The sequence below is a fragment of the Sorex fumeus genome, unplaced genomic scaffold (assembly GCF_029834395.1).
Source record: "Sorex fumeus unplaced genomic scaffold, SorFum_2.1 ptg000034l, whole genome shotgun sequence".
Taxonomy (NCBI): Eukaryota; Metazoa; Chordata; class Mammalia; order Eulipotyphla; family Soricidae; genus Sorex; species Sorex fumeus.
The window spans coordinates 44,174,092-44,201,653 of NW_026606091.1; the positions used below are offsets into that span (position 1 = coordinate 44,174,092).

At 52.7% G+C, this 27,562-nt stretch overlaps 1 protein-coding gene across 5 annotated transcripts in view; it reads right to left on the reverse strand.

The window, feature by feature from the left end:
- The window catches only part of EPB41L4B (erythrocyte membrane protein band 4.1 like 4B), a 164,620-nt gene that overhangs the window by 74,594 nt on the left and 62,464 nt on the right, over positions 1–27,562 (reverse strand). For 4 of the 5 annotated variants that reach the window (XM_056117022.1, XM_056117021.1, XM_056117019.1 and 1 more), the window contains exons 7-15: positions 21,018–21,138; positions 19,335–19,422; positions 19,088–19,176; positions 18,469–18,538; positions 18,183–18,352; positions 16,774–16,883; positions 15,476–15,506; positions 11,857–11,890; positions 7,516–7,589 (exon numbers count right to left, since the gene is read on the reverse strand). In XM_056117022.1, the coding sequence (XP_055972997.1) occupies positions 7,516–7,589; positions 11,857–11,890; positions 15,476–15,506; positions 16,774–16,883; positions 18,183–18,352; positions 18,469–18,538; positions 19,088–19,176; positions 19,335–19,422; positions 21,018–21,138 (787 nt within the window). Of the gene's footprint in view, positions 1–4,034; positions 5,620–7,515; positions 7,590–11,856; positions 11,891–15,475; positions 15,507–16,773; positions 16,884–18,182; positions 18,353–18,468; positions 18,539–19,087; positions 19,177–19,334; positions 19,423–21,017; positions 21,139–27,562 lie in introns of those variants that run through there. The other variant, XM_056117023.1, reaches the window with a different exon arrangement.

Below are 27,562 nucleotides of genomic sequence, written 5' to 3' on the forward strand. Positions count from 1 at the left end.
GTCCATTCACTAAGCTTTTCTTATCATACCAGTTTTTTTTTTTTTTAAGAGTTAGGGCCCAGAAAAGACGGTTCAGAGAGCTGGAACATATGCTCTGAATGCAGGAGGTCCGGGTTTGATCCCTGCCACCAGATGGTCCCCGGAGCATGGATGGGTGAGACTCCTCAACCACCAACTACTCAGGAATAGCCCTGAGTACTACTGGGTGTAGTACTCAAAAACAAAAACAAAAACAAAAATGAAAAACCTTATTATTAATTTTAGCGTGGGGACCATGCCTGGTTCTGTGCTCAGGGAATCGCACCTGGCAGTGGTTGGGGGACCCTACGAGGGGCTGGGGATGGAACCCCAGAAGCCATCTATGCATGGCAAGGACCTAACTGCTGTACAATCTTTCTACCTCTAATAAACATTAAAGTGGAGTAGTAGGGAAGAGACTCGGGGGGGGGGGGGGGAAGCATATCTCATATGCATGGGTTCCTTCTCTGTGCCAGGGAGAAATAAAAAGTTAACACAATCCACTGAAATGAGGACAAACATCCCAGAGAGGAAGTCAGGTTTTTCCAAAGCAGGTGTGATACCCACCCATCTGGCACTCTCCTGGGTGACTCTAAAAAGTTCTGGGGTCCCACCTTGACCACTTAAGCAGAGCCAAGCCATCTCCATTTTTAAGAAGTTGTTCATGCCATTCTTTGGCATCCTTGTTTGGGGGCGTATTAGACCTCACTGCAAAAGCACTGGACAAAAACTACCACCAAGTATGTTTTAGCAGTCTCAGCCGAATGTGGGGTTCACATGTTCCACAGGCACGCGGACTTGCCATGTGCTACCTTCTGTGCAGAGACCAGAGACGGCCCTTTCTAGAAGAGCAATCTGCTCCTTTCTCTCTGCCTCCCTCCTCCTGCCTTGTCCGTGCATGGCCTCTGGAGGGAAATGAAGAAGCAAATCACTGTAGGTCCACTGAGGATATTTACCTGGTGCTTTTGGAAGATTCAGTCAGTGAGGGAATTGGATTTGAACCAAGTTTGGGAAGTATTGATCCAAAGGGATCAATAAGGCTGCTCGGGGAGTTCTCTGATGAGCTCCCAATCTTACAGGGCCAGTTAAAAGCAGGAGAGTCAAGGGCAGCAAAAGGGCCAGTCCCCAGATGTCTGCAGAGCCAGACTCAGGAGGCTGGAGCAGCTGAACTGGAAGGAGGAGTGGTACAAACAGGCCCAGCTCCCGCACTGCCCTGACTCTCTGTCTTTGTGGTGAAGGAGAACCATTTTTAGCAGAAATAATAGACCAAGAAATGAAACAAGCAAAAAAGGGTTTTGAAGGTCAAAGTAATTACCGGGCATGATTTCAAGACCTCCAGTCCTTATGAATTACATCCGTCTGATGACACTATCAATTCACTGTTACATAGACAGATCCTACGGATCACACAAAAGTGATGGATATGCCAGCAGTCAGCCCCCGCGCTTCCAAAATGCAAAGAGCAAACTCGATTTATTATGGTACAGGGAGCCTCACTTTGCTGCAAGATGCACTCCATTAGGAGCTCCCGGGAAAGGACGTGCGGTCCCCACTCCTCTGCGGAGGGGACTGGTGTGGGCTGAACTAGCTGTGCGGACAGGGAGACTGGACGCGGGAGGAGAGGGGGTCCTTGAGTGGGAGAGGGGCAGGGAGGATCATGGAGCCCTGAGGGAGGAGGTTATTTGCTGTTGACAGTGATAGACCAGGTCACAGGACCACTGTAATGCAGGCGTCTGGACATGCTTTCTGGTTAGTAATGGAAGGAACGCTTAGAGCTCAGCAGAACATCCCAGGAGCCGTGCAAAGGGAAGGCAGGGTAGACCGGAAACCGAACCCTGCAATGATGAAGGGTTTCTGGCATGCTCCGTGAGGTGAGGTGAGGTGAGGACCGCCGGGGTCCTAGTCCTTACTACTTACCAGCTGCGTGCCCCAGAGCAAACTGCTCGGTTAACCTCTAAGCTTCCCTGCATGTGAACAGAGTCCCCGTCCACATCAGAGTGGCCAGCAGGATCAGATGCAGTGACACGGGGAGAAGATGCTGTGTGCATTTGCGCCCCTCCCCCCTCCAGCCCCTTGCATGTCACAGAGGAACCGTGTCTGTGGGAATCTCCTGACTGGAAGGTTCTCTGCTCTGTGCAGCAGGGAAGGGGAGATCCGAGAATACCCGACCCGCTGAAGAACACTCGGATGAAGTCGCTGGCTGCAGAAGGGCTGGGCTGGGCAATCTATTATGGCCATGTGGGGTGCTCAGACTCTGGTAGCTCAGTTCCCTGGGGACCAGCTCCCAGAGGATGCTTGAATGAGTGCCTCTTAACGCCTGAGGTGTTTAGTTGAATAATTCACGCACCAGGTGATGGGAACAAAGGCCAGGGCCGTGCAAAGCTCGTCCTTCGGGACAGTCCTGGCTCCAGAATGAGTGTGACGAGAGAGGGGCCAGGGCCAGGCACTGAAGGGAGTGCACCTCTGAGGATGTAGCTAGACCTGAAAGAGCAGGAAGAGGGAGAGAGCACAGAAAGGGACCCAAATGTCCATGAGGGGTGAGGCCAGAGCCGTGGGAGAAGACAGCAGCTGAGCAAAGGCTTAAGGGGTGAGCAGGAGGGGAGTGAAGGGGACTGGAGGGCTGGCGGCCGGGGCAGAAGGACCCGTGATCGCAGGGGCGCAGATGGAAATCCCAGCAGAGCACAGAGCATGCCAGGAAGAGAGGCGGCTCGGGGCTGGAAGAGCTGCGATTGGAGCATGAGAAACGGGAGGAAATCCGCGAGGGCAAGAGGAGGAGAGGACACAGCAGGGGGATTGCACTGAGAACGCTCTGAATCCGGCCCTCTGCCCTTGGGGACTCTAGCAGATGTCCAACACAGAAATGACACTACTGTCTTGGTGTTCCTGAAAGGTCCCTCCCTTGGTGACTGGGAGGAGAGCGTGCCCAGGGAGAGGACACAGAAATCACGAAGCTCTGACAAAGCACCTCTCAGCGAGAAAGGATAAGGCCAGGTCAGGGCCGATGGGCGGAGATGCTGGGCTGACATGGGTCAGCAGAGCTGAAGGGGACTGGGGGGCTGTCTGGATCCAGTGACAGAGGGAAGAGACTCACCCATGATGTATCCATCTGACCACAGGGAGCAAAGAGAGAATTGGAGCCAAGTTTTGCTTATTTTTTTTTTTAAAAAAAGCAGGAATTTGATTTTGGACCTATGACGTATACCTGGGTGATGCAAGCTGCAAGGTCATCTGAAAACTCAGAAACCATTTAGGGCCAGCGAGAACGACCCGCTCTCAACAGTCCTATGAATCACGACAGGGTGAGAAGATGAAGAGAGAGAAGGACGGGAGCCAAGGACAGCAGTGCAGAGGGACAGGAGTCCCGGGGAACGCCCGGATTTAGCAGGAAGACACAAGAGAATGTTGCAGAGACTCAAGAAGAAGACAGAAGCCCCGAGACTCAGAAATCAGAGAAACCAAAGAATGTGGCTCCAGAAAGGGTCACGTTCCCAAAGCAATGAAGATGCCGAGTGGAGGAGGGACAAGGGCTCGTGTCTCGGAATGATGAGTAAGCTGTGTGATGGTCAAGACTTCTTGATGGCAGACAACTCAATTAAATGATGCAGGGTGATATTGTCAAGGGCTATTCGTGACCCACACACAGGTCTGGCTTTCAGTCCTGAACAGCGGTGGGAGCTGGGACAGACACCCACCTGTCACCCCGCCTCCACTGCCACCACGTCACTCAACTTGGCACCCCCGACAGGCCCTAGAACCTTCCCCAGTGCTGCTGCAGATGGCACCCATGTCTCGCGCCCCTGAGAACCCATGGAACCGCCTCACTGAGGGGAGTATGTAGGGACCTGGTGCTCCCCTTCAGCCTCCTCCAGGCTCCTGGTCCCAGTCTCTGCTTCATCCCCAAAGGAGTGTCTGCACAGCAGCGTCAAATGAAGATGGAGTCCAGAGATGCAAGAACGATCTTTATTCCTCGGAAACGCATTTGTAAAAATGGATCCGCAAGATGAAAAGATTCAGAACACGTTTATTTGTACGTGGCCCATACACCGGGTATCGGAACATCTGCCGAATGGAATAAGCCTGTAAACAGCTATTTTGGGGGAAAGTCTCGCCAATCCGCCATGTGGTGGAGTGGGATGGATTCTCTCCTTCTGGAGAGATTTTTGTGGTAATCCCAAAAAGATCAGATCTAAGCAAGGAAATATCTCCAGGATGCCAATACATCATTTGCTGAGGTTTAACAGGGGCCAAATTACAATTGCATATATAAAAAACCCTGTCAGGATGGATATCACAAAAATATTCACGAACGAGATCTCCAGCCTTTTTATTAAGAGGGGGAAAATGACTTGAAATGGTGTATGATGGGGAGAAATAAATATACGGGTACAATTTCAACCCTAGAAGACATCATGAATTTCTGGATTTACCAAAAGACTATGCAACACCCGTCCCATCTTATTTTCCAGAATGAGCTGGCACAACCGCATTCAGCTCTCCGAAGCTTTAATTTGAGCTATAAGCGTACCTTGGATCGCACACTGCTTTGTGGAAGAGGAAAGTCTAGGGCAAAAACCAACCCTCAAATCCTATGAATTCTGACGATGCAGAGTTCTCATTTTGCCTCCTGGAACCAGCCAAGCTAGCAGCACCGATCATTCAAGACATTAAAAAATGATTCTTGGACTTGAGCAGCAAAGTCTAACGAAAGGGATGCTATGCAATTTCTGATTAGTCAGATCATGAAAATCCAAAGTGGCAAAACTGCTTCAAGATACACACAAGTCTTCACGGATTTCGGTAACAGCGCACAAGTTACAGACTTCCGTTTCTGAGAGGAGTCCCTGCCAGAGATGGTAGTGCTGGGGTTGGGCATGGTGGGCTTTTGAGAAAATCAGCTTGAATGTTACATCCTCAGTTTTATAAAAAAAAAAAAGGGGGGGGGGGAAGGGGAGGGTTGAGATTTTAAGAAATTTGAAAGGCATGCAGGGTCTGGGTGCCGATGTCGTCCAACCTACTCTTCTCAGAGGGGCAAAGAGGGGAACAAGGACGACCTGGCTTGTCCAAGTTCATGTAGCCGCATAGTCCAAGCCCCTGAAGTCCCCAGGCAGCTGGGCACTACACAGCCTGTTTTTCTAGTTTTCCTTTTTATTCAATAATGGTAAAAACTATGCCAGTGAAAGAGCAGAAGAACCAATTGAGCCTTTTGACTCCAATTTAAAAATCGGAATATCCAAAGGATCCCTGAGCCTTGAGCTACCCTTCATTCGATTCAGAGTGCATCCGTCCAGAGCGCCTGGTGACTAGCTAGGGTTGTGGTGATCCTCGACAGCACAGGACTCTCCTGAGCGACACCGCAACAACACACGGGTCACGTTCGAGGACAGATCACAGAAGATGGAATGAAATGGAACAGAGGGTGGTGGGTTGGGAGTTTAGGATGCTTCAGTCTCTCAAAGTGCGGTCATGAGTTTATCTCGATACATCACACTCTGCACTCCTCCTAAGTTCTTCTGGTTCTGGTCGTGGACATAATCGCAACGGCCGTCACTTCCGCCGGCCGACGCTTTCCAATGGGACCTCTCATCCTGACCCGACGGCCTGCTTCATGTGCAGATGGGAGGGTCGGTTAATGGAAGGCGGGGGCGAGGCAGGGGAGGGGGGAATGGAAGAAAATTCAGAGATGTGAATGAAACAACACCAGCATGAAGGGCGCGGGCCAAAACCATAGGCTAGAGGCATGGGGAACAGCTTACACGCAGAAACCAACAGATTTTCTACTTGAAAGTACTTCGAAAGATTGTACCGGGGTTAAGGTGCTTGCTTTACATATGGCCAACCCAGTTGGATCACCAGCACAGGGTCTCCTGAGCATGGCCAGGAGTGATTCCCTGAGCACCAAGCCACAAATAAGCTCTGAGCACCACTGGTGTACTCCCCTTCCCCCAACCCCCAATGCAGTATCAGATGTGCATCATTTATCCATTTCCGAAGTGCAGAAATGTTCTAAGCATGTACTGTTCTTCCTGAGTGACTGGGGACCCCAGGATTCTGGAGAGAGTGAGGTGGAGGTGGGGGTCCCCTGACCAATGCTTGGAGTGGGACAGGGGGCAGCTGCTGGGGCTACAAGTCTCTTTTTCAGGCATCTCAGGCCCCGCTTCCCTAACCCTGGCATTTTTCACCTGAAAGTGGGATGAAAGAGGTGGCCCTACCAAGCAAGAATCTTCCAGACCCAGCTCCCAGCAGTACTGAGGCTGCCGCCCCAGCTCCATCCCAGTTCCTGCCCTCAGAACCCTCCTAGAAAGATGCTGGGTCCTGCTCCAAAGATAAGTAACCCAAAAAGCAGGCAGGAAGAAGTACAAATTCCATAAGAATGAGGTTCTTTGGAAACTGTCTTTCTCTCCATCACTTCTGTGTCTTGCATCTGGAAAAATAAACTGCTTTGGCAGTTCTGAACCCACCACGGTTAGGACTCCACTATGAATGGCAAGAATTTATAACAGAGTTGCCAGTCTATGGGATTCCCAACACAAGTGGTCAGAACCAACAGAGCTCATCTGCCTCAGTGGATCTATTCCATCATTCCCTCCGCATTTGCAGGGAACAATAGCATCGACCTTACCGAAGAGAAAAGCTGAACTCCCAAACTATGTTTCTGAAAGAGTGTCACACACAACCAACCAGTGAAGGCTGATGGAAATGTCAGATGCTACAAGGACCATGCACCTCAGCTAAGCTAGCATCAAAACACTCTCCTCCAGACGTCCATGCTAGATGCCTCCGGGAGGATGAGGTAAGAAAAAGGCACTTCAGCCAACACCCACCCTGCAGCCTTTTTTTTAACAAACAAACTTTACTGGAAACATTTGCATCCATTCACTTATGCACTGTCTATAGCTGCCTTCAACTACAATGCAGAGAGTCCTCGGAACAGAGACCAGAGTTGAAAACGATGATTCTCTGGCCCTTGACAGAGGTAGCTGATTGGAATTCGAGTTTGGAAAAAAGTGTTCAGCGTCCCCAAAGCAAGTCTATCCCACCACCCCTTCTTGGGAGGGGGAAAAAAAACCTCAAACCAAACCAAAAAAAAAAAAGTCCCAAAAACCAAATCCAAAAATAAATACAAAAAAACAAAACAAAAAAAACAAAACTCCACACAGCCCCAAAATTCCCCCAAGCTTTTGTCATATTTTAAATGAACGAATTTTCAAGATGAGAAAACATTACTTAGAAACATTTCAAGCACAAAATTAACTGGGAGGGAAAAAAAACACCCATGTTACAACAAGCAACCTCATTCATTCCCGTTCCATAAATCCTAACTTGGATAAATCTAGCTTTATCACTGGCATCTTTCGCTCTGCCAACTGCTCATGCCTCCAGCCGGGAACAATTTCTGAGGCGGAAGCTTCCTACCTAAGTGGCCCCCTGAGCATCGCTTCAGAAAGGAAGAGCAGGAAGTCGCCTTCACGGGCTCTGGTGGGGGGGAGGGGGGCTTACCTGATGTTCGGAGAGTGAGGAGAGTGTGGGAGCCACCGAGGCTGGCTGGGGTGCACGCTGGGGTGGAACTGAGGCTAGAAACAAAACACCAGAGGCAACGGATTACTCAGTGACCTTTACGTTTTCAATGGCAACCGTTTCTTTCCAGTTTCCTGGCCCTGTGCAAGGTATGAATGGAACCAGAGCCCGGCCCGGCCAGGGGGACTTTCCCAGGATGATCATGTTCGCCCGCCACAAAGGGCACTGCAGAGGGGATGAGGGTGGAGGAAGGGGGCCGTGTCAGCCCCGGGGGACGCAGGGCAGGCCCTGCTGGGTCCTGTCTCTCCCACGGGAACACACAGAAGGTGCAGAAGGGCCAGGAGAGCCATTCCTTCTGCGACAATGCTCACAGGTGCTCCAGTTAACAAAGGTCTCCCCGTAACGTCTGCACTGCGACAATGCCTGGACCAGAAGACTAAGGCAGTGGGGCCAAGGGCTGTCTGTCTGTCTGTCTGTCTCTCTCTCCCCCAACCTTATTGAATCAATAAAAATCATTTTCCGGGGCTGCAGTGATAGCACAGTGGGTAGGGCATCTGCCTTGCACGCGGCCGATCTGGGTTCAATTCCCAGCATCCCATAGGGTCCCCCGAGCACTGCCAGGAGTAATTCCTGAGTGCAGAGCCAGGAGTAACCCTGTGCATCACTGGGTGTGACCCCAATACCAAAAAAAAAAAAAAGTTCCAAAATGTGAATCAAAGCAACAACAACAACAACAACAACAACAACAAAAAACAAAACAAACCCAAACCAAACCACCAGAGCACGTCTTGTTATCCTGACAAAAGGGAAGGAGGGAAATCTGTCCATTTTAAGACCAGGAGAGAGTGTGACTCACGGCAGGAGATGGGCCAGGCCGGGCGCGCTGCCCTTCTGCCACTGACCTGCAGAGGGCAGCGGTCTCAGCCAGAAGCCCGGGGGCTTCTCTGGGCTCCACTCTGCTGGGCAAATCAGGTGCTTCTGACATTTGTCACCCCAGTCCTGCCACCATCACTCTTCTAATTACTTCTTCCTCTGCATCTCCCTCCCCTGCTGCTCAGCTTAATAAGCAGAAGGCAGTTCTCTTGTTATGGAAAATTCTCCACAATGTTGGCCATGAGCAGGGTCTCTCTCCTCTCCTTCTCCTCTCCCTCTCTCCTCTCCTCTCTCTCCTATCTCCCACCCTATCTCCCCCCCTTTTGTTCCCCCCTCTGTCTCCGTGCTGTCACAGCCATGGAAGTCCCTCACCCGCAAGGACACGCTAGAGAAAAGAACAATAAAATGAATGTGGAGAAAATATCCCGGCAGCAGAATTCCAGGGCTGTGCCCAGGTTTGCAAACTCTTTTTACATTTCTCTCTCTGAGGCTACAGACTAGAGCTTAGGTCTATGGTTTTCAACCCCTGGTTCAGATATAAAAAGACGAGGTTTTGGGGCAGGAGCGATAGTACAGCGGGTAGGGCATTTGCCTTTCACGCAGTTGACCTGGGTTCAATCCCCGGCATCCTATATGGTACCCAGAGCACTGCCAGAAGTAACTCCTGAGTGCAGAGCCAGGAGGAATCCCTGAACATCGCTGGTTGTGACCCAAAAAAGCAAAAGAAAGAAAGAAAGAAAGAAAGAAAGAAAGGAAGGAAGGAAGGAAGGAAGGTTTTGGGAGCCGAATTATAGTATGATAAGTAGGGCGATTGCCTTGCAGGTGGCTGACCCAGGTTCAATCCCCAGGACCTGATATCATTCTCTGAGCCCACCAGGAGTGATATCAGAGTAGAGAGCCAGGAATAAGCCCTGAGTACTAATGGATGTGGCCCAAAAAAACAAAAGAAAGGAAAGAAAAAGGTTCTGATGATTTGCCAAAGCAAGCTATTTCAGGGGGGCTGGGCCCGACAGCAAGGTCCCCCAAAACAGCTATCCTCACAGGAGAAGCACTTATAACAGATACGTACCCTCTCGTAACTCTGAGTCACTGGGGCATGGTGACAACCTGACCCATAACATCTTGATAGAACGACATTCCAGAACCTTCTTTGGTCTTTGGTCTCTTTTGACAATTTATTCACTCTCTAGAGCTGTTACGGAATATTTTAATACAAACATTCAAGGTTTTCCACCTGGTATGTGTTGGGCGTGGGGTGGGGTGGGGGTTGGGGGGTACCTGTGACCTTAGGGTCTGCCTTTCTGTGTCTGCCAGGGCTACTAAATCTTCACTCACGGAGCAGAGAAAAGCCCAACCTCCTGCGAGTCTAGGAACAGCCCTGACCATGAAGAGCGGTCTCTCCCCAGAGGCCAGCAGTGTCCTCGCCGAGAACACGGCAATCCCGTCTCTGCGCTTGGCTAGCCAGGCTGGAACGAGAACGGACACAAGGTCCCCTTACCAGCCTCCCGGAAACCTTCTGCACACTCAGATGGCGGAAAAAGATGTGACTCCCTGCACCCGCCTGCTTCAGGGGCCGGGCACACTGGGGGTGCTCCATGGCCAAGGCCCAGCCTGGGTCCTTCTCGGTGCTCGCACCCCTAAGCCCTCCCCATGTGAAGCGTGGAGCCCAGACCCTGCAGCCAGTTCCTGGCACCACACCAGGCCCTGACAGAGCAATACAGCCCTTCCAGGGCTCACCAGGGGCCCAAGACCCGGGGTGGCCAAAGAGGCAGAGTGAAAAACAATGCCTGGGAAGCCCTTTCCAGGGATGTGGTATCCACACTCGCCTCCATGGTGCAAGTGGAGAAGACAGGGCGGGGACGGAGGGGTGGCTCCGAGCTGCACCTGTGTGGTCTGACCTTTCCTCTCGGCATCAAGCACTCATCACTGAGCCACCCAACCTCCTGCCCCAGCATCCCAGTCACTCATAGCCCAAACAGCCTTACAAGAAAACCAAAATGAGAAGTCCCCCCCTTCCCTGGGTGACTATGATTCAGGGACCCCTGTGGAGACCGGGAGGGCTGTCCTAACACACTACTCTACAGAGCAGACTAGAAGGTTCTGGTCACTGAGCACCCACTCAAAAGCGAGAGGGGGGGAGGTTAGCTTCAGGCGTGTCCATGAAGAAAACTGCATTCGGAGACACTGGATTAGGGAAGGACATGCTGGGGGCCTAGGCCAGGGTTCAAGGGGGAGAGCCCAGGCCAGGGAGGGACGAGAGTCAGGTTTAATCCCCCACAGTGCCACCTGAGCACCCACGGAGCGGCAGGCATGGGCCCTGGGCAACACTGGGTGTGTCCCCACATCTAATGAGTGACTCAAAGGAGCATTGGGGCAGAAGGATTTCCCAATCCTCTCCACACCACAATGGGCGCCCCAGGGCCGGGAGGAGGAAGAGGGGAGTGAAGGAGGAACCGCTTCTCCCGAGGCACAACTCAAGGACATCATGTTCTCTGGGCAGTGACAAGAGACGGCCTCGCCCCAGTGCTCCTAAGACGCTGTCTCCAACCATCTAGAAATGGAAACGAGTGTCCCTGCTCGTGGACAGCTGGGCAGCGCAGAGGGTAGCCCCAGTGGCCGGGAGAGAGCAGGCTGGGTGTGGGAGAAAAGTGCCCTCATTTTCCTCAAGGATAAAATCAAGCAAAGTACGGCGTTTGTGTGTCCTCACATGTGTGTCCTTGTGTGTGCATGCCCTTACATGGGTGTCTGCGCACGCCCTTACATGTGTCATTGTGCCTGCGTATTTTTACATGCGTGCCAGTGTGTGTTCTTGTGTGTAACTGTGCATGTGCATGTCTTTACATGTATATCATTGTGTTCTTGCCCTTACATGTGTGTCACTGTATGTGCATGATCTTACATGGGTCACTGCATGTGCATGTCCTTACATGTGCCATGTCTGCACATCACACGTATGTCAGTGCATATCCTTACACACATGTACTTACCTCTGCTTATCTTTACGTGTGTGTCTGTGCTTGTTTTTACGTGTGTCACTGGATGTCTGTGCATGTCCTACCTGTGTCATTGTGTCCGTGCCTATCTACGTGTGTGTGTGTCGTTGTGTGTCTGTGTATATCCTTGTGTGTGTCTGACTGTTTCCGTGCATGACCTTATGTGGGTGTGTGTGCATCCCACAGAGCGACAGGCCAGCCCCTGTCCTGATTCCCTTAAAATCTGACTGAAAGCATCATGCCTGCAGTGCAGAAACTGAGAAGCCAAGAAGTACCACACCAAAGACTGTACTAGGGCCATACCACGTGGTGCCGGGGTCATTCCTAGCAGTGCTCAGGAGACTGTACATAGTTCAGGGGGTTGAACCGGGCCAGCAGTGCACCAGACAAGTGCTTTAATCGCAGTATTACCTACTCCAGCCCCTGCCATAAAAACTTTTAAAAGCAAAAATCTCACCTGGTAATTATGGACTTCAGGATTTGTTTTAGAGCTAAAAGAAGAAAAAAAAAAAGAGAGCTGTAATGGATCAGGCTGTGAAGTGGAATTATCAACAACCATACACTTTTTCTCATATTGTCAGGCACTTTCCTCTAAGCGATTCCCTTTTGGATATTAACCGCCTCACGAATACATGGAACCAGAGACCAAGAAGCGATTTTTCTTCATCACCTGACGCTCACAAAGCCAAGCTGCAGATGGTGGCGCAGAACCTGGCCTGTGATGGTCTGTGTTGGTGGCATTTTAGCTGCCTCTGCGGGCCTGAGCTGGATCGGCTGGGAGGGGCCCGTGGGAGGCCGAGGGCTTTCTCCAGCCAGAGGGAGCACCACCTACCACGGCTGAGCCTTTGCCACCGTGGGTCCTGCAGAAAGCAACCAGGCAGCTGGCACCGGGCCACCCTTTGGAATGTTCATCATACAAGGCTCCCTCTTGAGAGCCTCACATCTGTTGTCATTTAATCCACACCACAAGGCGAGGGGGCTGGTCTACATCCCCACACCTCGTTTTCACGAGTACTAGGATACCTCCTCAGGGTCACCTGGCCACACCTGCTCCGGTCACTGTCGCTCAAGTCTCCCCACCCAGCCCAGAAGGCCCGCCCCGATGTCGGGATTCCCGTTTTCCTAAGTCGAATGGTGCTGGGTTACAGAATGCATCTGTATAGGGCAGGAGAAGGCTGGCTGCAACAACTCGAGTGTTGAACCTGCACGTTTGGCAGCTGCCAGGGTGGGGAAAAAGCAACGTCTGAAGCCAACCCCTGGGCTGCCAAGACTGGGGCGTGTGTCCGAAATGAAGGCACAAAGAGAGGGGACAGGTCACTGTGACGAGTCTGGCTCAGGGGCGGACGGGCTCTGCTTCCACAGAGCAGTGATGGTCTGTGCATGGCATGAGGCTCTGCGCCAGCAGGCCGCTGAGACGCACCTCCCTCCCATCAGGAACGTTAAGGGCTCTGCAAGGCGCCCTGGGATCAGCCCTGGGCCCCGAGCACAGTTCCAGCTGTGGCCCCCACAGCACCCCCAGCCATCCTCTTCACCCCAGGACCCCACCGGCTGCGAGGAGCAATGGCACAGCTGCAAACACTAGTTATTAGCTCATTTGTTCCCAAAGGGTGTATTTACTGTTGGGGTTTTCTTTCTTTTTTTTTTTTCAGTTTGTTTTGTTCCCCATACATGTAATCTCCACGAGACGCTCAAAAGGAACATGTCATTTTATTAGGGGAAAACAAGCAAACAAAACAATGATAGCCTCAGAAAGCAACGGACTGCTGCTACCGCGGACAAAGCCCTGAGCACGAAAAGCCAGACAGGCGAGAAAGTACAGACACGCTCTGAGCCACGCCCTCGACCAGGACCCAGGAAGCAGGGCACATGTGTGGAGCCCTAAAATGAAGCCATGCAAAATCACTGCCACCTCCTTCCACTCTGCAGAGCAGGGACGTGGTGCCCAGCAGTGCCACAGGACCTCGGAGACGCTTCTCGGGAAGCTGAGAACTGAACCCCAAGACCAGAGTCAGACTCTGTGCCCAGCACCGGGGGTGCCTTGCCCTCAGACTTGCGACTGGACATGCGGCAGGGACTTCCTGCTGGGATGTGCAGGGTCAGAGAACCTAGACGACCTTGGGGTTGCTTGGAGGTGCCTGGGGGCTGCCTATGGTGGTGGGGGCAAGAGAGGGCAACCCCTTCCGCCCCATGCTGCAGCCTCACCCAGAGCTGGTCCAGTTTTTTTGTTTTTGTGTTTGTTTTTGTCTTTTGCTTTTTGGACCACACACCCAGTGATGCACAGGGGTTACTCCTGGCTCATGCGCTCAGGAATTACTCCTGGCAGTGCTCAGGGCACCATATGGGATGCTGGGAATCGAACCCAGGTCAGCCACGTGCAAGGCAAATGCCCTACCTGCTCTGCTATCGCTCCAGCCCCTGGTCCAGTTTTAATTTCTTTGGGGGGGGGGACACTCCCAAGCAGTCTGGGGTTCCCCCCCCCCCGATGAATCTCCCCACGGAGATTTCAGCCAGCCAGGCTGCCGGTTTGATGCAAGGACCTGAGGAGGTGCTGCTGCTCGGGCCCTGGGGTGCTGGGGATACCTGGGCCACCCTGGCAATGCTAGGAGGCCACCAGAACCGCACCTGGGGATGCCTGCGGGCACATGTGGCACCATGACTGCACGCAGGCCTGGCACATGAGCCCTAAGCACTGCACTGCCTCCCGGCCCCAGGGTGGCTCCGCTGTGGCCACTTCTGTACCTGGACCTTCTATAGAAGGCAGGTTTCTTCTGGGGACTCTGAATCAGGGCTAACAGCTTCCAAAGGACATGGGTCTAGCCCCACCTCATCTTCAAGAGGGAAAGGAGGGGCCAAAGTGACAGTATAGCAGCTGCACACGGCTGGCCCGGGTTCCATCCCTGGTGCCCCATATCATTCCCCAAGGCACCACCAGGAGTTAAGTCCTGAGCACCACCAGGTGTGGCCACCCCCCACTGCACCCCTCCCCCCCCCAAAAAAACACCAAAAAAGTGCAAAGAGATGCAAAAAAGGAAACCGCCATGGCCACAGGGGGTCAGCACCCCCCCCTTACCCCATCCCACGTGTACACCCGAATTGTCCCGATGACATATCCAGCATAGCACAGCAACCGAGCTGCTTGTGGACAAGCATCCGGGTCAGTGGCTGCCACTGAGGCACAGTGCTGAAGTCACTTGAGACCATTTGTGACACTCCAGTCTGAGCCTACCCATGTGCCAACACTAACGCCAGAAAACGGCTGCTTCCGGGGAGAACGAGAGGCAGAGAGGAGCGGTCAGCCTCCGGCCACAGCCAGCTGGGGGGCTGCAGAGTCACAGGGGCTGGTCCCACGACTCATCCCACCGGCCTGATGAAGGCACAACCTGGCTGGGATAGAGATGGGGAGAGACTCCAAAGCTTTGCAGGGGCCTCCTATGGATGGAAAAGATCAAGGACCACTTGGGGCGAGAGAAGGGGCCAGTCAAGCAAGCTCCGGGGGTCATAGCTGGTCCCCGCTCTGAGTGGGAGAACAAGGTGGGCACCCAGTGTACATCTTCATTCATTCATGGGAACCTTCCAGAAAAAAAAAAGGGAGACTGACCGTGGGCTAGTCTTCTAGTCCAGAGTCCCTCTTCTTCTCCGGAGGGAACATCAATGAGTTTGTCCTCTAAGGGCCTTCCTGGGCGCCACCAGGTGAGTCCTGCCCGCTCTCTCGGGAGCACGGCTCTCCTGGGTCCCCGCCTTGCGATGCCCCCTGCACCCTGCGTGGCGGTGCACATTCCAATCACCTTCATCACCCACGGTTCGAGCAAACAGCTCAAGCCACTCAAACAAAGCTGCTGTGTTTCCACCCCCCTCCCCCCAAAACAAAGGCCCTTGGAACGGTCTATTGTGTACTTTTGGAGAGCCAAGAGGATGGTATAGCCAGGCAGCGGAGAGGAAAAACAAAACACAAACTAGCAGGTGACTCACTGGTGAGATTTCATTGTATTAAGGGAACAGTCCACGCTGAAAAGCAAGATAACCGCAGAGAATAAAAGCCAGAGCCCAGAGCCCAGAGCCTGGGGAGACGCACTTACCAGAGCTGGGCGGCGATCACCGGGTTGCTCGCTGTGGAGGAGAAAAAGAGAGGCAAGATGTCGGGGAGAACCGTCTTCCTTCCCCACGTGGTGACAGTGTCTCAGGAAGACGTGTGGGACCTCAGGACAGTCCCGACCCCCCGGGGTGGCTCTTCACCTGGGCCACAACTGTTTTTGTCTTTCGCCCCTGCCCCCCTAGGGTCAACTGCTTTCTCTTGGCTCTGTCCAGCCTCTTCAGCTCCCCTTGGGAAAGCTGAGGGCCCCTCCGGGACCAGACACTCGGGACGCCAAGGCAAGGGACGCCAAGGACACCAACAGTCCTGGCTGGCCCTGGAGGGGCAGAGTGGACGAGCATGAGAGCAGTGGAAGGTGAGCAAGTCAGCAGTGTAACGGGCGCCAAGCGCTGGGGGCAGGCACGTCCCTGGAGGCGTGGGTGGAAAGGCACCATGCAGGGACAGAGCACAGCTATCAGACTCCTTCAGGTTGCAAAGAGGAGGAGCTTTGAGAAATGGTGAAGAGATTTCACTCGGGTGCCAGAACTTGGGCTGGAGAAGAGGGAAGAGCCACGCACCCCGGGGTCTGGAAGAGCTCACAGGCCCCTCTCCTGGGCTCAGCAGGAAGGATGCCCCTCCCCGCCGCCCCCCAGGACAGCCCCACCACGGGGTCTGCCAAGAAGGGGCAGAGGCGGAAGCGTCCTCAAGGCTGGCTACCCGCAAGGGCAGAGCAGGTGCATGATCGGGAACTGCTCTGATGGGTCAAGTGTGGACACTGCAAGGCTGAGAGTCACTGTGGGACCGAGAATCGTGGTCCACAGGAAGAGTCACTGACCTCTGCTCTTATTCCTGCCTCCCCAGTGCAAAAGCAGCAACGGGGCACAAGAAATGTGGAGGAGGAAAAGGAAATAAATGCCCACAGGAAAACACCAGCGGGAGGCAGACGTGGCCGGACTCCCAAGGGCATCCCATCAAGAATTTTGTTTTCTTTTATGGTGGGGCTGGGTGGTAAGGACTCCGAAGCAGTGCTCAGGGGGCCCAGGGGCACTCCCAGTAGTACCCAGGCAACTGTGCCAGGTGGTTCAAAGTACGCGCCCCAGAGTGCAGAAATGCTTGGGCCCTGCAGTGCTAGGGACCACCAGGACATCCTCAGGGGTCCCCACCACCCAGGGCATTTTTTCAAAAAGTCTGGACAGGGCAGGACAGCACCAGGTCCCTCCCCCAACTACTTCCCTCAGTTCCCCGGGGCTTCCCCAGCTGAGCTCCAGTGTGAAACTCCAACGGCAACAGAACCCAGCACCCAACCTTTGAAGGTGGAATGTCTTCGGGACGGGTAGCGTTTGCTTGGCTTCCTCTCGAAGGTGTTGGTTCTTCTTAACCTGGAGCCGTGAGTCGCCTGGTACTCTGTCCGCCCGCTGGAGAGTGGATCGTGGAACTGCACGTTAGTTATCATCAGGTGACCCACACGCGGAAGCAACCTTTTCTTTTCCAGGGCTCTGAAGTCAATTTCAACGAAACCACAACTCGCTGGATGGAGCCACAGTCCCTAAAGGCTTCCACCTGGACATCAGTCTCCTCTGCCAATCCCTGACAGTCGAGGGCCCAGCCACGTGGCCACCCACACCTGGCAGGCCCCAGCACTTGGAATATGTGAATAAGAGAGCATTGATTTGTACATAAAATCGCCTCTCCAGAAGCACATCACACGGACATTGAAGTCGTTTAAAAGGCTGTTATCAATGCCCACTGAGCTGAACCTTGGACCTCCTGGCGATGCCAAAGCAAGCACCACTATCTCCGACCCGCTGGATTCCACCTACGTGACGTGCGGCTGTCGCTTCCAGGAGCTGTGCTGTGTTTGATCTGCCACAGCTTCATCCGGCCACTCTGGGTCTATATTTATCAGTCAGGAGCAGCCGCTAGCTACCTGCTATTCACACCTCGAGAGGTAATCTCCTCTCCAGACTCCCCTACCTTCCACAGTTCCTCCTCAAAGTGCAGAAGGGAGGCTGGCCTGGATGGGATCCCAGACCAGTTTCCTCCTTGGATCAAAGAGCCTGCCTGGATCTTATTTCATTTTATTTTTTCGCTTTTTTTGGGTCACCCCTGACGATGCTCAGGGCTTAGTCCTAGCTCTGCACTCAGTAATTACTCCTGGCAGTGAGCAGGGGACCATAAAGGATGCTGGGGATCAAACCCAGGTCAGCTGCGTGCAAGGCAAATGCCCTACCCGCTGTACTATCACCCCAGCCTCACCCGAGTCCCATTTTATCAATTTTCCCTCATTTTATCAATGGGGAGACAAGAGGCTGAAGAATGATTCGACGGAAGGCCAGCTCTGAAGAATGAATGTACAACTCACTGAGTTGTCGGATTTACAACTCAAGTCTCCGGATGCAAACACAACCCTCCACTCGTCATAAAGAAATACTACGGGCGGGAGGGGGCTGGAGCGATAGTACAGCGGGTAGGGCGTTTGCCTTGCACGCGGCTGACCCAGGTTCGATTCCCAGCATCCCATATGGTCCCTCGAGCACCGTCAGGAGTAACTCCTGAGTGCAAAGCCAGGAAGTAACCTCTGTGCATCACTGGGTGTGACCCAAAAAGCAAAAAAAAATAAATAAATAAAAAAATAAAAAACCCAAAACCACGGAACACGCAAGACCTGATGGCCAACAGCAATCGGGCTGCCGGGGGAGGCAGCACCTCCCTACCTGAATCGGAAACGGGAGCCCAGCCTCATGAAATCAGAGCGGTGGGATTTGCTGTTCCCCGGGGTGCGCAGCCGGAAGAAGGAGTGGTGTTCCACAGCACACTTCCAGAGGTGCTTGCAGGTCCGGGCGCTGTCCAGCCGGAACACGAAGGTGTGTTCTTGCTCCCGGCCCTTCGGGGGAGAGGGAGGGGCTGATAAGCACAGAGCATGCAGTGAAGAGGGGAGGGGGGATGCAGCATAGGACAGCGGGGGGATGCTGCCAGGACAGAGCTTGTAGCCAGGCCTACCTGATCATCATCTTCTACCACCACCAGGGTCAACTTGCTCTTTTTAAAATCCATTTTGGTGATTTTAGGCCTGGACAGAGAGAGGGAGGGAGAGAATGGTGTACGAGGGCCCACGATTGGGAGCGACATATTCGACTCAACAAACAGCAACGTCCTGTTCTCCTCATTTTAAGCTTAGGACTGGCAACAAAGCCACTGTCCATTGGCATGCCAGGGGCACCGCCCAGGTTGGGACCCCCACAGACACAGCACGATGGTGTGTGGCTTTGCCAAGGCATCCCGGCACTGGTGCCGATCAACCATCATCCAGCCCACATCATCCCACCAACACACAATCAAAAAAGACATTTTTTAATTGAATGTGATCAAAGTAGAGAGAGAGTAATATGGAAATCATCTGCCCCACAGGTAGGGGGAGGGTGTGGGATGGGGGTATACTGGGTTTGTTGGGGGTGGAGAATGGGCACTGGTGAAGGTACGGGTGTTTCACTGTATGACCAAGACTCAGACCCGAAAGCTTTGTAACTGCTCTCACGGTGATTTAATAAATAAAATTATAAAAAATGAAAAAAAAAAAACAAGAAAGACATTTTTGAAAAATCAGATGAAACAGAATTACCAAAAGAATAAGCCGATTTTGTTAGCTCCTTCAAAGATTAATATGCCCGTTGGGGTCAGTCCAAGGGAATATTCACAACCATCTCTTCCCTGCAAAGAAACGAAGTTTCAGTAAAGGGTTCCAACAGGTCACCAAAATGCAAAAACCAAACGCAACCCGTTTCAGTACCATGTGATGAAATTGCACACTGGTTCCACCCAGCCCAGGCACCGCCAGCCCCGGGGACCAAGATGAGCAGAGTCCTTACCCTGACCACGTGCATGTCCACCCCATACATCTCCAGCCACTTGGCCTTATTCAGGTAGGAGAGTTCCGCTTGCGCAGGGCTCTTCCCCCTTCGAAAGACAATGGAAATTCGTGTGAGCTGCAGCTCAGAGAGACCGCACCACATTCCCCAGCCCCGGCCACAAGGAGGGACACTGAGTCACACCAACAGGACAAGGCTCAGAGCACAGAGAGGCAGAGAGCAGGAACAAGACCGCAAGGAGGAAACCGCTGTTTCCCAGCATGTAGATTGTGGACAGACGTGCACAAGAGGTGGGCGAGAAGGGAGCCCTGTGGATGGCTGATGGCACAGGCTGCAGGGAGAGGTGTGAGGTTGTGTGTGTGTGTATGTGTATGTATGTGTGTGTCTGTGTGAGTTTCTGTGAGTGTGGGTGCATATGTGAGTATGTGTCTGTGTGTATGAGTGTGTAAGTGCCTATGTGTGAGTGTGTGTGTTACTGTATGTGTCTGTGTGTATCTGTGTGTGTGGTATGAGTGTGGGTCTGTGTGTGTCTGTGTGTATGTGAGATGGTATGAGTGTATCTGTGTGTAAGTGTGTACGTGTGTATCTGTGTCTCTATGTGTGTGACTGTGTGTGTATGAGTGTGTGTGTCTGTGTGAGTTTGTGTATGAGTGTGTGTGTCTGTGTGAGTTTGTGTGTGGGTGTGTATGTGAGTGTGTGTGTATGGCTGTATGTGTCTGTGTGTCTGTGTGTAAGTGTGTGTGTGAGTGTGGGTCTGTGTGTGTCTGTGTGTATGTGTGACGGTATGAGTGTATCTGTGTGTAAGTGTATACGTGTGTGTCTGTATGTGTCTATGTGTGTGACTGTGAGTATAAGTGTGTGTGCTTATGTGAGTGTATGACTGTGTGTATATTTCTGTGTGTCTGTCTCTGTGTGAGTGTGTGATTGTGTCTGTATGTGTGACTGTATATGAGTATGTGTGTATCCATGCACACACGTGCACGTGTGTGTGTGTGTGTGTGTGTGTGTGTGTGTGTGTTGGGGGGTGGTGAAGTACAAGGACTTTATGGCCACCCTGCGAGGCCATCCCCAGTGCACCCACCCATGAGTGGGCTCATTATTTCATTTTTCCATAAAGGTCCAAGCTCTGCAGAAGGACAGGGAGACGGAAAGGGGGAGGCACCAGGAAACCTGCTAAGTTCTGGAGTCCCAGAGGGGTTTGGAACCGGCAGAGCCTGGGAGGCAGGGGGCAGGCAGGAAGAGAGGTGGCACCAGACTAGAACGTCAGGCATGGTGGGCACACAGAGGGCAGAGTGGAGAGCCAGGAGACAAAGGCCAGGGCTGGATGGTGATCTGGGTCCTGAAACATACGTATAAAACACATGGTCTTAGGGACCAGAAACAGTGAGACCTATTTCTAGTGGTTTCTAAAGGGCCATATGGAGAAGATCCGGCCCAGGTGTGAGGAATATGGAAGGAGGCCCCCGGGGGCTCTCTCTCTGCAGGAAGCCAGGACAAAGCCAGGTGCCCGTCAGGGCCAGGCTCTGTCACCTCCAAACAGGAGTGTGGGACAGGACGTCCGGGGACAGGACCGAGGCACGGGAGAGGAGTGAAGCGTGGGGCTGTGGGTGGACAGTCCTCCCGAGAGCCTTTGGACCGACAGACAGAACACCGCCTGGAGACCCTGCAGGCGTGCCACGGTACCTGCACTCTTTCCACCGCTGGAAGATATCAAACTCCATCGCCTCTGTCTGATTGGGGATGAACCGAAACTCAGACACAAGCTCTGGTGAGTGTTCCGGAAGCTCGCACTCGCCCAGCTCCGCTGCAAGGTTTCAGAGAAGGGAGAAAAGGGGAGACGGTGAGGGCGCTCGGTCAGGGCCAGGCGCGGCCAGGCCCCGGAGCATCCTGCGTGAGGATAAAGCCCAGGGAGCTGCGGATGTCTCGCACTGCCTGCAGGAGGGTTGAATTCCCACTTAGTACCCGCGCGGCCACTCGGCATCCACCAGCACGGCGCTAATTCCCTCCCCGTCGGGCTGTACACCATCATCTCCGTTATTACTCTCTTCCTCCAGACAATTCTGCCTACCTGGGGAGGCCCCATTATGTGTTCCCCTGAGAAACGGTACAGCCTGAATTTGCAATAAACGGCAATTGCAGGGAATGATGATCTGCTCGGAAACATCCATTTAACAAGGCTCTCATTAGGCGGGCTGGGGACCGGGCAGTCTGCAGTGCTGGAGGGCGCCCAGGGGAGTGTGCTGGGCAGGGAGGGAGCCGGGACGGGTGAGGGCACCAGGCAGAGGAAGCCAGTGGGCTGCGAGGAGCAAGTGTGGACACGCGGGGTATGGGAGAAAGCTGGGGTCCAGGGAGGAGCTGCCACGGGTGAACCCAGAAACAAAGCGAGTCCCTGCTCTGGTCAAGGCCCCCGCCCCCAGCCCGACGCCCATCCCCGACACCCGAGGCCTGAAGACACAGGAGTTGACTGACTCTCACTCGCCATCCAGACCCTACCCTGCCGGTTCAGGAGACCCAGAAAGAAAAGGAATCCTCCAGACCAGGGGTCCTCAGCACAGGCGGGGATTGGGTGCGATGGGGGTGTGGGGGTGTGGTCAGAGCTGCAGGGCAGGGGGGTCGAAGAATGCAGCCCTGAAGCGGATTTTCTTTATTTTCTTTCTTTATTTATTTGCTTTTTGGGGTCACACCCAGCATTGCTTAGGGGTTACTCCTAGCTCTGCACGCACGAATTACTCCTGGTGGTGCTCAGGGGACCATATGAGATGGGATGCTGGGAATCGAACCGGGTTGGCCTCATGCAAGGCAAATGCCCTACCCACTGTGCTATGGCTCCAGCCCCTGAGGAGGATTTTCTTAACTGTTATTTCGAACCCTTCCGACCTTGCTTCCTTCCTGGGACATCTTTGTCGTCTTACTAGTTGTCCCCCCTCAGCCTTGTGTGGTTGTGCTGGAGACACCCCCCCCCCCCACACACACACACATATTTGGGAGATTTTTCTCCCAACCCTCTTGTGTCCCACTTAGGAAGTTTTCACACATGAGACTGGAATTTCCTGGGAACTTGCAGGGAGAGGCCCATGGGACTCCCAATTAAGAAATGGCACCCCCTTTTCAAGAAAAAAAAAATCAATGTCTCTCTAGGAATTTACCTTCTTTAAAGAACAAACAGAAAGTGAGGGGCTGGAGCCATAGTACAGAGAATAGGGCGTTTGCCTTGCACATGGCCAACCTGGGTTTGATCCCCAGCATCCCATATGGTCCCCAGGGCACTGCCAGGAATATTTCCTGAGTGCAGAGCCAAGAGTAACCAAACTCTGTGCATCACTGGGTATTACCCAAAAAGTAAAAAAAAAAAAAAAAATCAAAAACAGAAAGTGACCCTCCCCACTGCAACAAAGGATAGTAATACCGCCCCTCCCTCCCCGCCATGAGTCCAACACCTGTCCCCCAGGAGGTTATATTGTTCACTTTGGGAAACAAAGGTCCAGAGCCAGTTTCCTCTGACACCAGCATACCTGGCAGAGAGTGGGGACGGGGGTAGGGAGGGGTGTTGGTTCTGACCATCGTGATGAAAGATTACAACAAAACACAGGGAAAGTCATTCCCATGAATGAATTTCTGGTCCTCCTGTGCCTATAAGCTACATTATACACTATCATCTACCAAGTTGGCAATAGCATTAGACCTAACAAACTGTACATACCTTAATTAAAAATATTTTCCCGAGAGGGCAGCTCATAAGACTGGCATGCATGTCTTGTACCCAGAGGCCCCAAGTTTGATCCCTGGCACTGCCTGGCATCCTGAGCAGCATGGTACTCCCCTAGTACTGCGAGGCCCACACAGCTGGGTCAAGGATTGCCAAGCAGTGACCCCCAAGCCTATGAACAACGCTGGGGAGACTATCCTCCGCTTAAAAGGAAAAAAAAAAACCCCTTAATGCTCAAAGATGCTCACCATCGTATGAGCCGTGTGAAAACATAGCATCTGAGAAGCGCAATCAAACAAGGAACGCAGGAACCTTGCTACATAGAGGAGAGAGCACCAGACCACAGCTGGAAGCCTGCTCGGGAGAACCCTGCCCTTCCCCAAGGTTTGCAATGGGGGTGAGGGGGTGCACATATTACCGAACACTCCAGTCCCATCCGCGAGGGCTGCTTCTTCGGTCCCTGGGGCAGCCTGGTGCCCAGGGCAGAGCCATACAGACAAAGTCTGCTTAGGAAACAAAGGCAAGAGCTGGGCCCAAGGCAGAGAAGGGGATGTGTGTGTGTGTGTGTGTGTGTGTGTGTGTGTGTGTGTGTGTGTGTGTGTGTGTGCGTGTGTGTGTGTGTCTGCTTTAGCCACAGTGGAATCTACTGATCTCAGACTCTGAAGGTCCCTAGAACATCCCCAAAGGGGCTGGCTAAAATGATAGTTCGGTCATTGGAACAGTCCTTACCTCTGACCAAGAGGTCACAGAAATCTCCCAGGACCTAACCAGATGTCTGCATATGAACTGCTCTCTGTCCTAGTCCTAGGGCCGAAGCAAGGCAACAGAGCCTGAGCTTGAGCTGAAGGCCAGTATCAGGCATAGAGCTGAGGGGCAGGAAGCCAGTATCCCCCCCGGCCCCCGCCATCCTCCAATGCTCAGAGTGGGCAAAGGGGGGCCAGCCACTCTCCTCACTGGACTTCACTCACTCAACTGGGCCTGGGGAAGGCCTGGCCATGCCACCTGTCACTGAGCACTGCCCGGCCAGTCCTCACACTTACACGCTCTGCCAACGCCACAGCCAGGCTCCCAGGTATGGAAGCATCCTGTCAGGTGGTGGAGGAACCATTCACATGTGGTAGGGTGAAACCTCCAGTGTGGCCTGACCTGGTTACTCAGTCACTCTGGGTCTCCAACGCCCCACTCCAAAACACGGCAAGGATAAGACCAGATCAGGGGCTCCTTTCTCCCTGCCCTCCCCGCCCCCCAACGCCCTTCTTCTCTTCTTGCCTGAATCAAGTCTCCAAGCATCCATGAATCTAGTCTGCCAAGAGCACGGCCTCCGAACGAGATCACCGAATCTTTACTCCAGAGACAAGTGAGTTCCAGGACCTCCCCAGCAAAATCGGCCAGGGACAGTCAGAAACTATCATTTTAGCCAGCCCCCTTGGGGATGTTCTAGGGACCTTCAGAGTCTGAGATCAGTAGACTCCACTGTGGCTGAAGCAGAAAGCCAGGCATGGCCTAGACCCATGGGGGTGGACGTAGGGGGCTGGGGAAGGGGCACAGCTGGTACTCAGGACTTGTTCTGTGAGTCTCAGTTTTCAGTCTTTCATTTGGACCCGATCTAATGACTGCACCTTGAACTCACTCAAGTGGTTCCAACCAAATGGGTAATTTCTCCAATGTAGGGCTTGCAGACAAGCTGGTGTCCTGCTCTGTCTTAGCTCTGGGGCAAGGCTGAGGGCTCCCCCAGAGGCGGGACTTTGTGATTATCATCTGGCTAGGGTGGGGACACTAACATGTGTACCTTCGGTGCTAGTGACTCAGAATAATATATGAGCTGGCCAGGAGCTGGCCTGTGGCACGTAGGCCTGAGAGCAGACCCGTCTGCCATGGACTGCGGGCTCCAGGACTGATTCAGAAGCTTTCAATCCATCTTGATGTCCACCCTTGCTTCCAGGTCCTGAAGCCAGATGGTCTGACCCGCAGGTGACTCAGAAAGTCTAACACAGACCCGACATAGCAAGTGGATGGTCTGTTTCCCTGTTCGTGGGCACCATGTACACTCTGGCTCCTGACCTGCAGGCCTGTGTCAGTGACACCTGGGTGGGTGTGAGCCCTTGGCACAGACACCAACAGGTGAGCCCATCACCTCGCGCGTTTGGCCTCCATGCCTCAGGGAAAGTTCGCCCCCTCCACTGAAGTCCTGGTAGGTCTCTTCCAACAAGTGCAGTTCATTCTGCAAGTACTGTACCCTCAGTATCGGCCAGGCCAACATTCGAGAATAAGAATGACGAAGTACCACATCATGGGAGTATCCTGTCACTGTCACTGTCACTGACCTCCTGTTGTTCATCGATTTGCTCGAGCAGGCCCAGTAACATTGTACCCTAAAGTCATTAAAAGGTAAAGGTAAAGGCCCTCCCGTTGATCGTCGATTTGCTCGAGCGGGCCCAGTAACGTCTCCATTGGAGACTTTGTTGTTACTGTGTCTGGCATATCGAATACTCTCGGTAGCTTGCCGGGCTCTCCGAGAGGGGCGGAGAAATCGAACTCGGGTCGGCCATGTTGGCCGCTTGTAAGGCGAACGCCCTACCGGCTGTGCTATCGCTCCAGCCCTGGCAAAATACATATAATAATAATAATTCCAAGAGGAAATCATATTGAAAGTCACATATGTGGGCTGGGAATCCAGCACAGGGGCTAAGGTGCTTTGTCTTGCATGCTGTAGAACTCTGGTTCAATTCCTGGTACATTTAGCCCCCGGAGCACAGTGCCAGGAGTAAGTCCTGAGCACTGCAGAGTGGCACCCAAAACAAAACAAGAACTAGAAACTGCAGAGAATCCTAGATGACCGATGAGAATGATGTCTGAAGAACTCCACTCAAAGCACAAAGACTCTCTGGTCATCTGTGACTGCCTGGAAGGTGGGTTCCTACCTCTCTTCCACATGTCTAACTGTGGTGTAACTGATCTGATAGTCTACAGTCAGGACTGATTGCAGAGACTGAATCAGATCGACTTCCGAAACCAGGTGAATACAAAAATGGGAAGCCAAATCTTTCATTTTTAACAAATGGCTTTAAAAACATGAGTGACAATCATTATTGGTGGGATGCTGACTGGTCCAGCCTTCTTGGAAAACGATATGGACATTCCTCAAAAAACTACAAACTGAGCTCCCATATGACCCAGCAATACCACTTCTGGGAATATATCCCAAGGGTGCGAAAAAGCACAGTAGAAATGCCATCTGCACTTGTATACTCATTGCAGCACTGTTCACAATAGCCAGAATCTGGAAACAACCCGAGTGCCAGAGAATAGACAACCGGTTAAAGAAACTATGGTAAATCTATAGAAAGGAATACTATACAGCTATTAGAAAGAGCAATGAAGTCATGAAATTCACTTATACATGGATGGACATGGAGAGTATCATGCTGAGTGAAATGAGTCAGAAGGAGAGGGTCAAACACAGAATGATTATACTCATTTTTGGGATATTAAAAAAAACATAAGGGGAGAGAGAGAGAGAGAGACAGAGAGACAGAGAGACAGAGAGACAGAGAAGAAAAGTGCCTGTCATAGAAGCAGGCTGGGGTAGGGGGGTGGCAGGAGGGATACAGGAAATATTGGTGGTAGGAAATGTACACTGGTGGAGGGATGGGCGTGGGAACATTGTATGGCTAAAACACAATCACAAGAGCTTTGTAACTGTATCTCACGGTGATTCAATTAAAATAAATAGATAAAACAAATTAAAAAAACATAAGCGAGGGGGCAAGAAAGATAGTATGGTGGTTAGAGCTCCTGCTTACATAAATCTGATCCAGATCAAATCCCCAGCACCCCATTTAGTCCCCCAAGCTCTGCCAGAAATGCTTTCCAATCCACAAGTACAAAGCTAGGAATAAGCCCTGAGCACTGTGGGGTATGGTCCCCCATCCCCCAAAAATTACAAGTGGTTATAAAGAACCAGATCCCAATTCATTATCCTGTGAAGCCAATGAAGGCACATGGCAGAGGGGAGTGTACAGTGGACACCCACCCGCTGTCCGATGACCCTCACAGTGCACACCCAGCACCCTCTTAAGCCTTTTCTGTGGGCCTGCTTTACTTCCTTTTTGCCAGTTGTGGGGGCCACTCCCGGTAGTTCCTGGCAGGATGGAGGTAGAGTCAGGGATGTGGGACCCTCCCTAGCCCTCTTGCGTTTTTCACACTCCAATCGACTCATGCATGGTGAGGAATAGTCAGCACCGAGCATCACACAGGTGAACCTTCCTGAACAATTCCATTCCCACCCACATCCAGGGGCCAACCCCAAATCCGATTCCTCCAACCATTCCCCACCCACCAGCAGCCGCGGCAGCAGCAGAGTGACCTTGGAGTTCTCTCTCGGCCCCTCATGCTCTATTTATCTCCATGACACCAATAAAATGTGTTACTACATCCTCAGACCAAGTCTCGATCTTCGTCCCGGCCCTTCTCCACAGCCAAGGGCGCCATTCTCAAGAGCACTTGTGGCCAGGCCCGCCTC